The sequence below is a fragment of the Cuculus canorus genome, chromosome 6, assembly GCF_017976375.1.
Source record: "Cuculus canorus isolate bCucCan1 chromosome 6, bCucCan1.pri, whole genome shotgun sequence".
In the NCBI taxonomy this organism is placed as follows: domain Eukaryota; kingdom Metazoa; phylum Chordata; class Aves; order Cuculiformes; family Cuculidae; genus Cuculus; species Cuculus canorus.
Window position 1 is genome coordinate 40,748,256 of NC_071406.1, and position 12,141 is coordinate 40,760,396.

The 12,141-nt window shown below is 43.2% G+C and overlaps 1 protein-coding gene across 1 annotated transcript in view; it reads left to right on the top strand.

Annotated features, from left to right (window-relative positions):
• The window catches only part of IQCA1 (IQ motif containing with AAA domain 1), a 111,860-nt gene that overhangs the window by 25,880 nt on the left and 73,839 nt on the right, over positions 1–12,141 (top strand). The window contains exon 6 of the mRNA XM_054069752.1: positions 2,535–2,722. Within this exon, the coding sequence (XP_053925727.1) occupies positions 2,535–2,722 (188 nt within the window). The remainder of the gene's footprint in view (positions 1–2,534; positions 2,723–12,141) is intronic.

The window sequence follows — 12,141 nt, forward strand, 5'->3', positions numbered from 1 at the left end:
GAACTGCCTCTTCCCAGCACCAATGGACAATTCACCTGGTGAACCCTCTCACAACGTTTCACCCATCTTTCTGCATCAGCTGCAGATCAGCCTCACCAAAGCTGGAGATATCAGTGTGCCCCTCAGAGTTGCCTGCGCTTGAATATGGATTCTGTCACCTGCCGAAGGAGACAGGAGAGGAGGTCTTCTGCCCTCCCAGCAAGACATCGTCAGCATTCACAACTACCTTTGCTCAGGGTGGTACTGCTTCAGTCCCTTGCTCCTGCTCCCAAATTGCTTCCCATTATCCCTTTTCTTCTCACAGATCTTCAGTGGGAAACACTGGAAAACATTTCTAAATGAAACAGCCCCTCCTTAGCTTCCCCTGGTGAGCATCTAGTTAGGAAATCCAGTAGGTTGTCCGCTGTGCATGATGCAGCGTTTGTGCGGAGTGTGCTACCATAGCAGTATAGCGAGACGTGGAAGAATCATAGTGACACCCACCGCTCATCTCCTACCGATACCTCTGGGCAGCAGGAGCTGGTGGGAACTTCTCAAGAGAAGCCGTTTCTTGAGCATTACTGCAACAAAGCAAAACTTGAGTGGGAAACTGCCTGAGGGAAGTGGATCTTGTTTCTAGATCTCAATCTAAGAAGCAAGTCTCGTGGGTCCTCCTCTGGTTTCCAAAGGAGCCCTGAGAAAGCGGCACCACATCTGGCTGTTCTGAGGTTCATTTAATATTAGTAAGGCATACTGATATGGTGATATTAAAATACTGGTGAAATCCAGGTGAAATACAAACAAATAGCATTAATACTAGCTGTGCCATACTTAAAAACAGGTGCTGGTGAAGATTTTAAGCACTTGACTTCCATGGAAACTGAACATAGAATCATAGTATGGTTTGGGTTGAAAGGGACCTTAAAAGTCATCCAGCTCCAATCCCCTGCCATGGTGAAGTTAACAGCTTGGGTTGAAGGCAACATTTTGGGTTATTCAGGAAGAGAGCATGGGCAGCCACCTTTCAAAAGCACGCTGCTGCTCTTGTTTCCTCCTGAATATTTTCTCACTGGTGGCCTTGACCAATTCCTTTTGCATAGTGCGAGTCACACATCACAGATGCAGGGAAGGCAGTAAATTGGTTTCCTGAACGGGGCCTCTGTGCTTACTTTGGACAGGGTGCAATCCCCGCTGTGTACTTTCTGAAACCAAATTTGCTTGGCGCTTGTTAGCGATTTTTGGAACCTGGTCGAAGCATGGAAAAACACCGAATAACAGATCTCAAATATACACCAGCCAAACCTTTGATAGAAGGTTTTTTGTCTTTGTGGGAGACCTCTGGAGTTAGAATTTGGAGCACATTAGAAAATGCATTACCAGCGCAACAAGAATATTGCTCAATTAGTCTGATATGTGCTGATTTAAGAACAATTTCTCGACGTTCTGAAGATGGAAGGCCAGAACAGAGCAGTATAAGTTTTTTTCACGCAAGCCAATAGTCCTGGGCTTTTGTTCACATATGCTGCCACCTATATGTCAGATAGTCTCCAACTTTAAAGACTAAACCTCACCATATTGCAAAAACATATTATATTTTCTCCTCTTTTCCATTCTTAAATCCGACATGCACCATCAGACAATATGATTACTACTTCATAAGTATATAGAAAATACTGTGCTCTAGAATTAAGAAAAAACCTAAAGTTAATTTACAAGTTAATTTTTAAAATAGACTCCTCTCTACACTCACAAGGTAGTAATAGCTCATAAAACACTGGGAACATCTTAACTTTATCAGCCACTGCAAACCAAAAAATTGCAAAGTTTCAGACCACCCACACAGAAAGTATTTTTCATGCTTCTGTATTTGCATACCAGAAAGACTTTCATTTTTCTCTCTCTCGAAGTACACATGTAAAATCAATCACAGAGCAGAAATTACTGTAAGACTTTAAACTGGCATAGAAGTCCTTCTGGCCAAGGTTATCAAATCATGGGAAACTTGGGGAGCTACAATTTTTATTACATTGCTTGGGGGGGGCGTTGTTTATTCTTTTGTTGTTGTTGTTCCTCAAGGGAAGTTGATTTCCTAAAGGAATATGACCAGCTGCAACAAAATACCAGGAAGCCTCTGACCAAGCCGTGCATATAAAAATTCAAGTGAATAAATTAAAAACAATACTGGCTAATTAAAAAGTACCAATGGGAAGTCCAAACATTTGAAAATTCAATTAAAAAAATCTCTGGCACCCTTCTGACATTCATAAAGGTGGCATTTGCAGAACAGCAGCTTTCTCACCTGTCTCATTGGGATCCCAGGATCCCACGCTGGAAGGATTGTTTTTGTACATTGCAATGTTGTTAATTAATGCTGAAACACCAACAATAGTCCATTGTGTGCATCCAGGCGCTTTTTTTATGAGCACAGGGGTTTTTTTTCCTGGCTTCCTACAAATTAAGACTTAAGCTCAGATTCACTGTCAAACTGGCATTCCAGTTTACATTAAGTTTCTTTTAATTCACACCTTTTTGTTTTCTCCTCTTGTCATTTCCAGAGCTCACCTCCTCGCTTACAGGCAAGGAGTATTACAGAGAAGTGTGCTAAACAAATAAATGTCCTGCAAGGAAAGGTCCAGGAGAGACATGAGGAGATATTCAACAAAGACAAACTGAGAGAAACAGAGGGGATCTACATCCAGGAAACTCTCGAGAACCAGATCGGCCAATGTTTCATCGAGTGCCGGTAAGCAAAGATAAACACTTGCCCCTCAACAGCTCAATTTGCCCCAAGGTACCCACCTCATTTTGCAGTTCTTAAAAACTGTAAAATCTTATCTTACAGTCATGATCCCACTTCCAGCAGCAGAACTAGTTCTGCATCAGCTGCAGAGCTAAGTTCCTGCGCAGCAGGACTGCTGACTGGGGAAACCAGAATAGTGCCTCACTCCTTGCACAGTCCAGCAGGGATCAGAGGTGCACCTTGAAAGACTGGCAGCAGAATCAGGTCCACGGGCATTAAAGTCGAGACATGTTCAGATTGCACGTTAGCCTGGGCTCCAGTTCAGTAATTATACGAAGCATCCTTAAAGTGTATGAATACCAACTCTTTTTCCTGTCTGAATACATAAGGTTTAAGAGAGAGAACGCGGTCTTCCGTGAGACAGAAGTATAATTATTTGCTATTGCAAATCACATCACGTCAGTGGTACTGCGAGCCCGGTGCCTGCTGCTGGCATTATCCAGCAGTCGGTATGAGTCTGAAATACTTTCGACCTTCAAGACGCTCCTCCAAATGTAACTTCACTTAAGTAGCGCTGCTGATCTCAGTGAAACTTCACGTCTCAGTAGAGTTAAGCACGTACTTACACATTTTTAATCTGAGTGCTGACACCTATAGTTCTGTCAGGAAGTTTACTTTTAGCTGAAAAAGTTTTCAGCTTAGCATTTTTAAGGCAGCAATTCTATAAAGCCCCGTACTAAGGAATATAAGCTCCTTTCATGATATAGATAATTTTTCTAGGATTTAACCTATCCAGTAAGTACAAGTAAATTGGGAAGCAGTGCTCCAAAGTTTCAGGATTTATCAGGAAGGTTTCAGCTGCTCTGCATAAACACTTTCAGTGTGTTTGTGTCTTGAGCTGCCTGGTGATGTTACAGGGCTCGTATTTGTCTTGTGGACTCGTGTCATGTCCATTAATCATTCAGCATATTTTCAGGGTACCGGACCTGCCTTCAGCATGCAATTTTTAGTTGGAAACACAAATACATTCTGATGAAATCCTGCTCTATTTATTCCTTGACTGCTTTAATCAGGTTTTGGTGGCTATAGGGCAAAGTAGTGTTGTTAAAATAAAAGCAATCAAAAACAGCACGCTCACAGGTCTGCCACAATCTATTTCTCTTCTCTCTTATGCTTTTGCCTCTTACAGACGCTTAAGACACTGGTGTATTTTTACCCCATCTACCACTCCTTTAGAAAGAACTGATGGTTTCACAAACCTCAGTTATTACAAAGCACTTCCCTATTCCCTAAATCAACCCTGTTCCTAAGGCCAGGTCTGCACACTCCTTGTGAGCTGCTGTTTCCTGCCGCTCCCCACAACTCCCAGCATGTTCTGAGGCACAGCAAGATCCTATTTCCTTTGCTTCGTATTACTCATCTAATAGTAATTCTCTAACATAGGTCGATCGTGTCCAATTAACTTGACTCCAGAGCTTGAGGAGAACTAACTGAAATACCATGTGAACCAAAGACAATGTTTCTATAGGAGATTAGCAGAGAACAGCCAATCTCCCAGAGAATAAGGCTGAGTCATAAACCTCTTTAGAAGACAGTTATGAGACATTATTAAAAGTTAAATCCATTCCATGGAGACACTTAACAGCGGAACAAACCAAGAGCCTAACCAATCCAAAGGATCATTTGGAGGGAGCCAAAGCCATCATTCGATCGAGGGAGGTGGAGAGGAATGGCTGAATGAGCAGTTCATCAAAACCTTTGCTACCTAATGTATAAGCGACCTCAGTCTCACGTATCCATAAAATACCCTGAAGATGTAAAGTGGAGCGTAAATGCTGAGCTTTCTTATTCAGGAGCCCTTACAAGTGAAATGGGATCTCACTGCTACATTTATATTCCAGTTGTGCCCAAGGGCGCAACTTTAGGTGAGACTTCAAGGCTATAGGCAGACATAGTTAGTGTCCCAGCATATAAGTATGTGATTAAACAAGTTATAAGGAGTTCTTCGCTAACCTTTAAGTTATCTGGTCTGTCTGGCCAGCTTCAGTAGTCTTGAATCACATCTGAACTTGAAAATTAACAAAGATTGAAACAGATGTTTGAATATAAGCACCACATTAACTGATGTTGTACAGCTTCATGGATATGCTTTTCCCAAGCAAATGATTATTGAATTATTAGTCCTATCTCAGTCCCAAGGGGACTAAGATAAACCCACACACAGAGTTATTCAGTGACACTACTGCTTACACACAAGCCTTTAGTCAGGTTTGTTGCTCTGCTGCAGCTGAGAGACTGAGAAAACAGCCCCTCTCCAACTGCAACATAATCGGAATGAGCTGCTTCTCAAGTGCCCACCTGAAACATTCCGATATTAAAATAATTAACCAAAAAGTGGGTTTAATTCAAACCACTTAGGTAGAGCATAGTTGAAATGCTGCATGTGCAGTTACGTGGTGTGCCCGAGTGTGAGCCCGCTCACGCAGAGGAGCAGGGATGGGCTTGGTGCAGGCAGGACAGTGTCTTTGATCATACTCCTTTCTCTTACTCTCTTCTTCCAAATTAACTGTCCAGTGCCACCTTTAAACATCAGTAAAGCACATCTCAGCTGAGAGGGCTATAAAGATGATCAGAGGGCTGGAGCACCTCCCATACAAAGACAGGCTGAGAGGATTAAGGTTGTTCAGCCTGGAAAAGAGAAGGCTCCAGGAATACCTTAGAGCAGCCTTCCAATACTTAAAGGGAGCTACAGGGAGGCTGGGCAGAGACTGTTTAACAAAGGCTTGTAGCGACAGCACTAGGGGCAATGGTTGTAAACTGGAGAGGGACAGATTTAGTCTAGACATAAGGACCAATTTCTTCAGGATGAGGGTGGTGAAGCACTGGCCCAGGCTGCCCAGGGAAGCTGTGGCTGCCCCATCCCTGGAGGTGTTCAAGGCCAGGTTGGATGCACCTCAGGCAGCCTGAGCCAGTGGGAGGTGTCCCTGCCCACCGCAGAGGGGTTGAAACTGGATGACCTTTAAGGTCTCTTAAAATCCCAACAACTCTAAGATCCTATGATCTCATTGGTAAGATCTACTCTGGTGATTTAGCAATGCCGTAGATAAAATCCTAACCCCAGGGAAGCTGGTGGGAGAGCTGCTCTCAGCTTCATCAAAGGCTGGACATCACCAGTATTTTAGTTCAATTGATTCTGGCTAAGGGCTAGACATCGCCCAATATTTTAGTTCATTTGCATCTGGCTAAACGACGCAGTGATTTAGAGGACCGAGACGGGTCAGCGAGCTGCCTGCCATCTGACTCTTCACAGGGGGGGCCTCTATTTAAGTGACCAAAAGAATTTTCCCTGAAGACATATTCCTTTACATTCAAAATAGGTTAAAAAAAGAAATAATAATCAGCAAATTTCTACAGATGGGGAGCATGTGTGTCACGCAGAGCCAAGCTTTCCGTGTGGTGCATGCCAGAGACACTGCAGACCGAGCAGGAGTCATGTGCTGCTTCTGCCTGGCCTGTTGAACAGCGACCAGATCTGAAGTGTCAAGGTTTACATTAATTATTACCTGCCGGGATATACTTTGGCTCTCCACTAAGCCAGTCTACCAGATCGATGGCTAAACGTAGCTTATAAATTATTCTTTAACTAGGCTTTTTGACAGAGTTTACCATTTTCTGTAGTCTATTAAATAAACAGATAGCTAAAGGGGAACAAAGATTCTTTTGAATAAGTTTTGCTCTATTCACTAAAAAAATAAACCCAAACTTCCATATTTTATCCTCCAATCGGAAAAGGATATACTAAGAAATGCAATTAGCAGGTTATTGTCTTTCAGCACAGCTGCTATTAGATTACAAAAGCAACGAGCACATATTAGATTTCTCCACTTGTAAGAACTGCTGTAAATATTTATCACTTTCTTTGCACAAAGGAACAGGCGCAGCTTCAGTCATTTCAAACCCCAAGATGGCTTCTTATGAAGGTAGGTTCTAAAAAAGCAAAATAAAGCAAAACCCAAAGGAACAGATTAAACAAAAACATTCCAGTTGCTTACAGCAATCCCACTACAGAGAAGACAAAATATTTTTGCTATAACGCTGCCTTTCACAGCCTTACCTTCCATCACTCTGTTTATATGTATTGGCTTCCACAGACCTGTACTTATTCAGCTTGCAAATAATTCACATACAGCTTTCTACATTTCTGTTTGGCCTTATTCCTATGCACCACAGTAAAGGGCCAGGAAGATGATCAGAAGGGCTGGAGCAGCTCTCAAACAAGGACAGGCTGAGGGAGTTGGGGTTGTTTAGCCTGGAGAAGCCTCCAAGGAGTCCTTAGAGCAGCTTCCAGTACTGAAAGTGGCTCCAGGAAGGCTGGGGAAGGGCTTTTGATAAGGGACTGCAGGGGTAGGACAAGGGTGAGTGGTTGGAAGCTGAAAGAGGGGAGATTGAAATGAGGAAGAAATGTTTTCCTGTAAAGGTGGGGAGGCACTGGGTTACCCAGAGCAGTCATGGTTGCCCCCATCCCTGAAGGTGTTCGAGGCCAGGTTCGATGAGCCTTTGAGCAACCTGATCCAGTGGGAAGTGTTGGAAAGTGGGAAGTTCCAAGAGGGTTGGAACTGGATGGGATTTGAGGTCCCTTCCAACCCAAACCATTCCACGATTCTATGAGAAGAATGATTAGTTTTAATGCCTTTTCTACAGAAGCATCATACAGTACATCTACATGCCTCCCCTTTTGCAATGTACTAATATGACTCAAAGCAGGAGTACAAATGTTCCAAAATTAACAGTTGCCATGATTGCATACGTCCCAGTCTGAATTTTAATAACTTGACTCCCACAGATTCCATTCATTACATTAATAACGGTTTCATATTAAGATATAGCAATTACATAGCTGGGGTTGTAGTTTCAATTTCTTGTGCTATTCCAGACCAGAAATGTTCTTCTCCAATTTCACAGTTAGGGTTTTGCACTGCGTATGAAAAAAACATCATCATCTCTGTTCTTTACCTGCTGTATATACCAACAGCTCCCAAATGACAAATCTTCCTTGGAGTCATCCCCAAAATAAATAAAAAAGCAGTAGGGAGAAGAGAGAAGGATCTTCTTATTATATTGAGAAATATAGTAGTATCTTTGTCTAAGAGTCGTCTTCTCTGACAGAAATCAATACAAAGGATGAGAAATCAAGATGAGATTTTTATTACTAGAGATCGCCTCAAGAATCACAGGGGAGAGCCTCACATACAGGCTTTGCTGTAATGTGTCTCATGCCCTCTAGCTGTAACAAATTACGCTGTGAATTTCTTGGAGGATTTATACGCCGCTGCTCAGTGCTCCGGGGAGCGTTTCATCAGCAGCATTGCTGACCTAATAACAGGGGATCTAAGTAATAGCAACTTTTATGTACATTATGTGTTATTCCCACAGATTTGGGGATTGGTTTTCTAGAGGAAGGAGGAGGCAAGGGGTAAATGTGCTTTCATAATAGGTTTACACTTTACTGATTAACTTTGAATGATCTTCTTGCTCTGCCTGCTGACTTGAGTATTGTCAGAAAAAGAATTGGCCAAGCTTCATGGTGAGTGAATAAGACCACTTCTGAAACAGAGGGTTCCTGTGCTTTATTTATTCATTTGGAACATTCCTGACAGCCAGCCCAGGCTTTGATGCAGAGGAAAAGAGAAAGAAATAGGAAGCGATTCTCTTATATTTCCCTTTTTCACAAGACTGTTCTGTTGAGTTGACTGCCAACACGCCTGTTCACGGGGCTCCCTAGGTAGCAGGGGGTGGGGAAGGCGGAGGCAGGAGGAAGATGAATGGAGAGAGAGGTTTTGCACTGAAACTCCACAGAATAGGGAAAGTATTCATTTGTGTCAGGCACGGCCCGTATCGCATTTCACACACTGTTCACACTGCTTTTTGTGAGTTAACATTAACATGTGTGAAAAGCTGCCAGGGAATCCATCGGCAACAGAAGTCTTGCCAAGAGAACCGAGACAGATGACACCTCGGCACTGCCAAGCAGTGGCACACCCTCCCTGTACCACCTCACCTCTGGTGTGGGGGAATCGTTGCTCCAAGTCCATTTAGACCCACGTTGTTTTTCAGTCCTGTCTGGTCTGTTGTACATGCCCTCAGCCTGCCAGAAGTGCTTCCCAAAGCATGGATTATGGTTTCTACACAGTATGGGCTATAGTTCTTAATAACCAGTTCTAGTGCAACGAATCTCCATGGCAAAGAGTTCTCCTTACGAGCAAGCTTCAGCCTGGAAATCCTCGGAACACAACCAGAGACACCACCAGCTCTTTAATCATAGCCCTCTTTCCATGCAATGCCCCATTATGCTGAAAAATGCATTCCCTTCTTCTCTGCCACCCCAGCAAGGGCATTTCTCTTGTAGGAACCACCCCAGCAAGGGCATTTCTCCCATAGGAACCTACCAAAAAATGCCTTTCTTGTGCCTGGTACTTTATATTCAGCAGACAGGAGTTACTGCCCACACAAGCCATTTATTGATGGGTGATGAACCACTCTCTTTCACCTAATCTATATTGCCAATACTTTTTTTCCCCTGTCGTCATTAAAGGATCATCACACACTCACAAGCCACTTATATGCAACATTCCATTCTGGAGCAAAAATTAGCAGCCAGAAGAAGCTGTGAACTCAGTGTAAAAATCTGGATATTCCGCAAATGGGGATAAAGAAGTGGTTGTCTACTAATTCCGCAAGGATGAGCTGAACTAAATTAAGAAGAATTCTACATCTGCACCACAGGTTTCTCCTGTCCTTAACTGTTCACTAGAATTGAATGTAACTTCTCCTAGACCTCTCGTACGGTGTGTGCACCAGGAGCCGACACAAACCAAATTCATTAGGAAATAGCACAAAACCAGCAGAAGCTCCTTCTGAATCACTCCGCAGTCCGTCTGGGTTGGGCGTCTTCTCCGAGTCTTCTTGTTTCCCCCATGAGAGTCAAGTGAACTTCTGAATTGTGGAAATGAAGCTCTGAAAGAGGGTGGAGTGGGTTCGAGTGTCCTTCTCTGCCCAAATACTTTGTTTTCCTGCAAGACTACAGAAATGTTAATAGATGTCTGTTTTCTCTACAGATAGTTTCACCTCTGTTTTCTGACAGAGGTAACAGCTTCAGATTTTGCAAAGGTGGTAAAACTCCGTATGAGAAGCTAGTGCTGGTACCAATTGCTCTCCAAACACCTTTCTCTCATGCCAAAAGGCCATTCTACAGGAACAGCTTACATTTAACATCGATCTTCCTGAACAGGGCTCAGCCTGCTCAGAGACGTTTGACTGTACCTCGTGTAGACAGTCAAAGCTAGCTTCAGAATCCAACAGGAACACCACAGCCGTGATGCCACAGAGCTCTGGCAGCAAAACCTGCCCAGGGCCCTGCATAAACATTCTGGCAGCTAGACCATGCTGAGCTCCTCCCTGCAAGCAGCCGTGCCGCTGAGTCTGAGCCGGGTAGTTTAAAGTACATCTGTGGGAACTAAAATCCTGCCTTTGGGCTCCCGGGTGAGACAACCTCTAAGACTGATTAATTAACATAATTAGGAGCTGTAAACATTAATGGACAATGTTCAAGCCTTTCCTAACACATTCTCAAAGCTTCCACTGAGTAGTTATCTATTGACTAATTTTGGCAGACATCTTTAGTGCTGGAGGGAGTAAGGGAATGGAATGCAAATGCATCACTGGCTTACGAGAGGAGTACCAGAGCAAACAGCCCACCGGGTTGCTTCGAACAGAGAGAAAATACATTATCATAAACAAAAAGACTGTCTGTGTACAGCAGGGAGGAGCAGAGCCCACAGTTCTGCGACCTGTTTTCCCATTGACTGGAATCAACTGCCTAGCTTCAACAACCATCTGAAATAAAACAAACCAAACCTTCAAGTCCTTCTTTCTTCCTTACGGGAGTGCCACGTTGTCTTCTTAAAACGTGTGAACCCCTCTAATTCCAAAGAGGGGACAACTGTTATTAAGTCCATCTGTAGTTAATCTGCTTTATTGGGTGTCCATGGATTTACAGGAGGCAAGGGACAACTCTGGAAGCTTCTGTGCAGTGGTAGAAGTTGCTAAAAATTTACGAGTGTGCTGACATTAATGGAGGCAGCTTGATGGCTTTTGGGGAGATCAGCCGGAAGCCCCTGCATTCATATATTTCTTGTACTTGGTGAAACACAGATAAATCTCGATGGTGGCTATCTGAAAGAGTAAGACCAGTTGAACCCTGGTGTCACGCCTCCAGAGAGGCACTGATAACATTACTAGTTCTGCTTCCTAAATCACCGCAAACTCTGAAATATGTTGCCTTTCCAGTTTTGTGTGGTACCTTCAATTTACACTTCAATTTATGATTGCTGCCTCTATACAGTGATTAAAACCATATGCAAAAGGACTGCTGCTGATCCTGGATCTTGCTCATTCAACTATCAAACGTATGAAATAATTAGGGAACAAAAAGAAGATTCTTAAAATATCACAGGTGTAAATCAAGCTTCCCGAGCTGTTTTCAACATAACAAGATAACCTCTTGAGCTATAATTTATGGTTTAGTAGTGGACAAGAATGGTTGGACCCTATCTCAAAGGTCTTTTCCAACCAACCAATTCTAAGATTTCAAGCGCACCAACACTGCGCATAAGCACATCTTCACCAGTTTTCCAAACGCTACTATTCCCTTACAGATAGGCATTAAAGTATCTTAAATCACAAAGTCATTAGTGATCTCCCCTGAATGTTCTCTCCCTTCCCCGACAGTTTGCTTACTGATGACATTACTGAAAACAGGGTCAGGTCCTGGTATTACTTAGTGGAACTAGGTCTTCATTCTAAGCTAACTCCCACCAACTTCCAGAAGGATTCACAGAATCAGACACTGTTGTTTCGGAGCAGGTTTATGAATATCATGACTTTTACAAGACTGTCAGAGAGATAGAAGCACACACTCTCGCTCACCAAGCAAGTGCAAGATCAGGGAAAACTACTTCAGTGCTGTAACGCTTTGGGCTTTTCTGCTCAAAAGCTCAATTGTAGGCTTTTTGTACATGATGGGACTTTTCCTCAGCATCTTATAGGAACGCTCAGAACTTCAAGCATCTACAAGCACATATTCATCCCTTCATCAGGCATGATTTGCATTGCACACCTCTCGCCACGCCTGCATATAAATTATGCATTAGCAGCATTAAAAGCTCATTCAGATCTGAACAGTCACACTTAGAAAAGCCATAATAAGCACGGTTTTTTAGACCAGCCTCTCCTCTTCCACTTTTTTCCTCAACCTGCTTGCTTCTAAATCACTTTGCCCAGAAAGACTTGACCTTTTTCCCCACCCCATTTCCGTCCCACTTTCTGTCTCTGCAGTTCTCAACTGTAAATCTCCAAACGCTCTG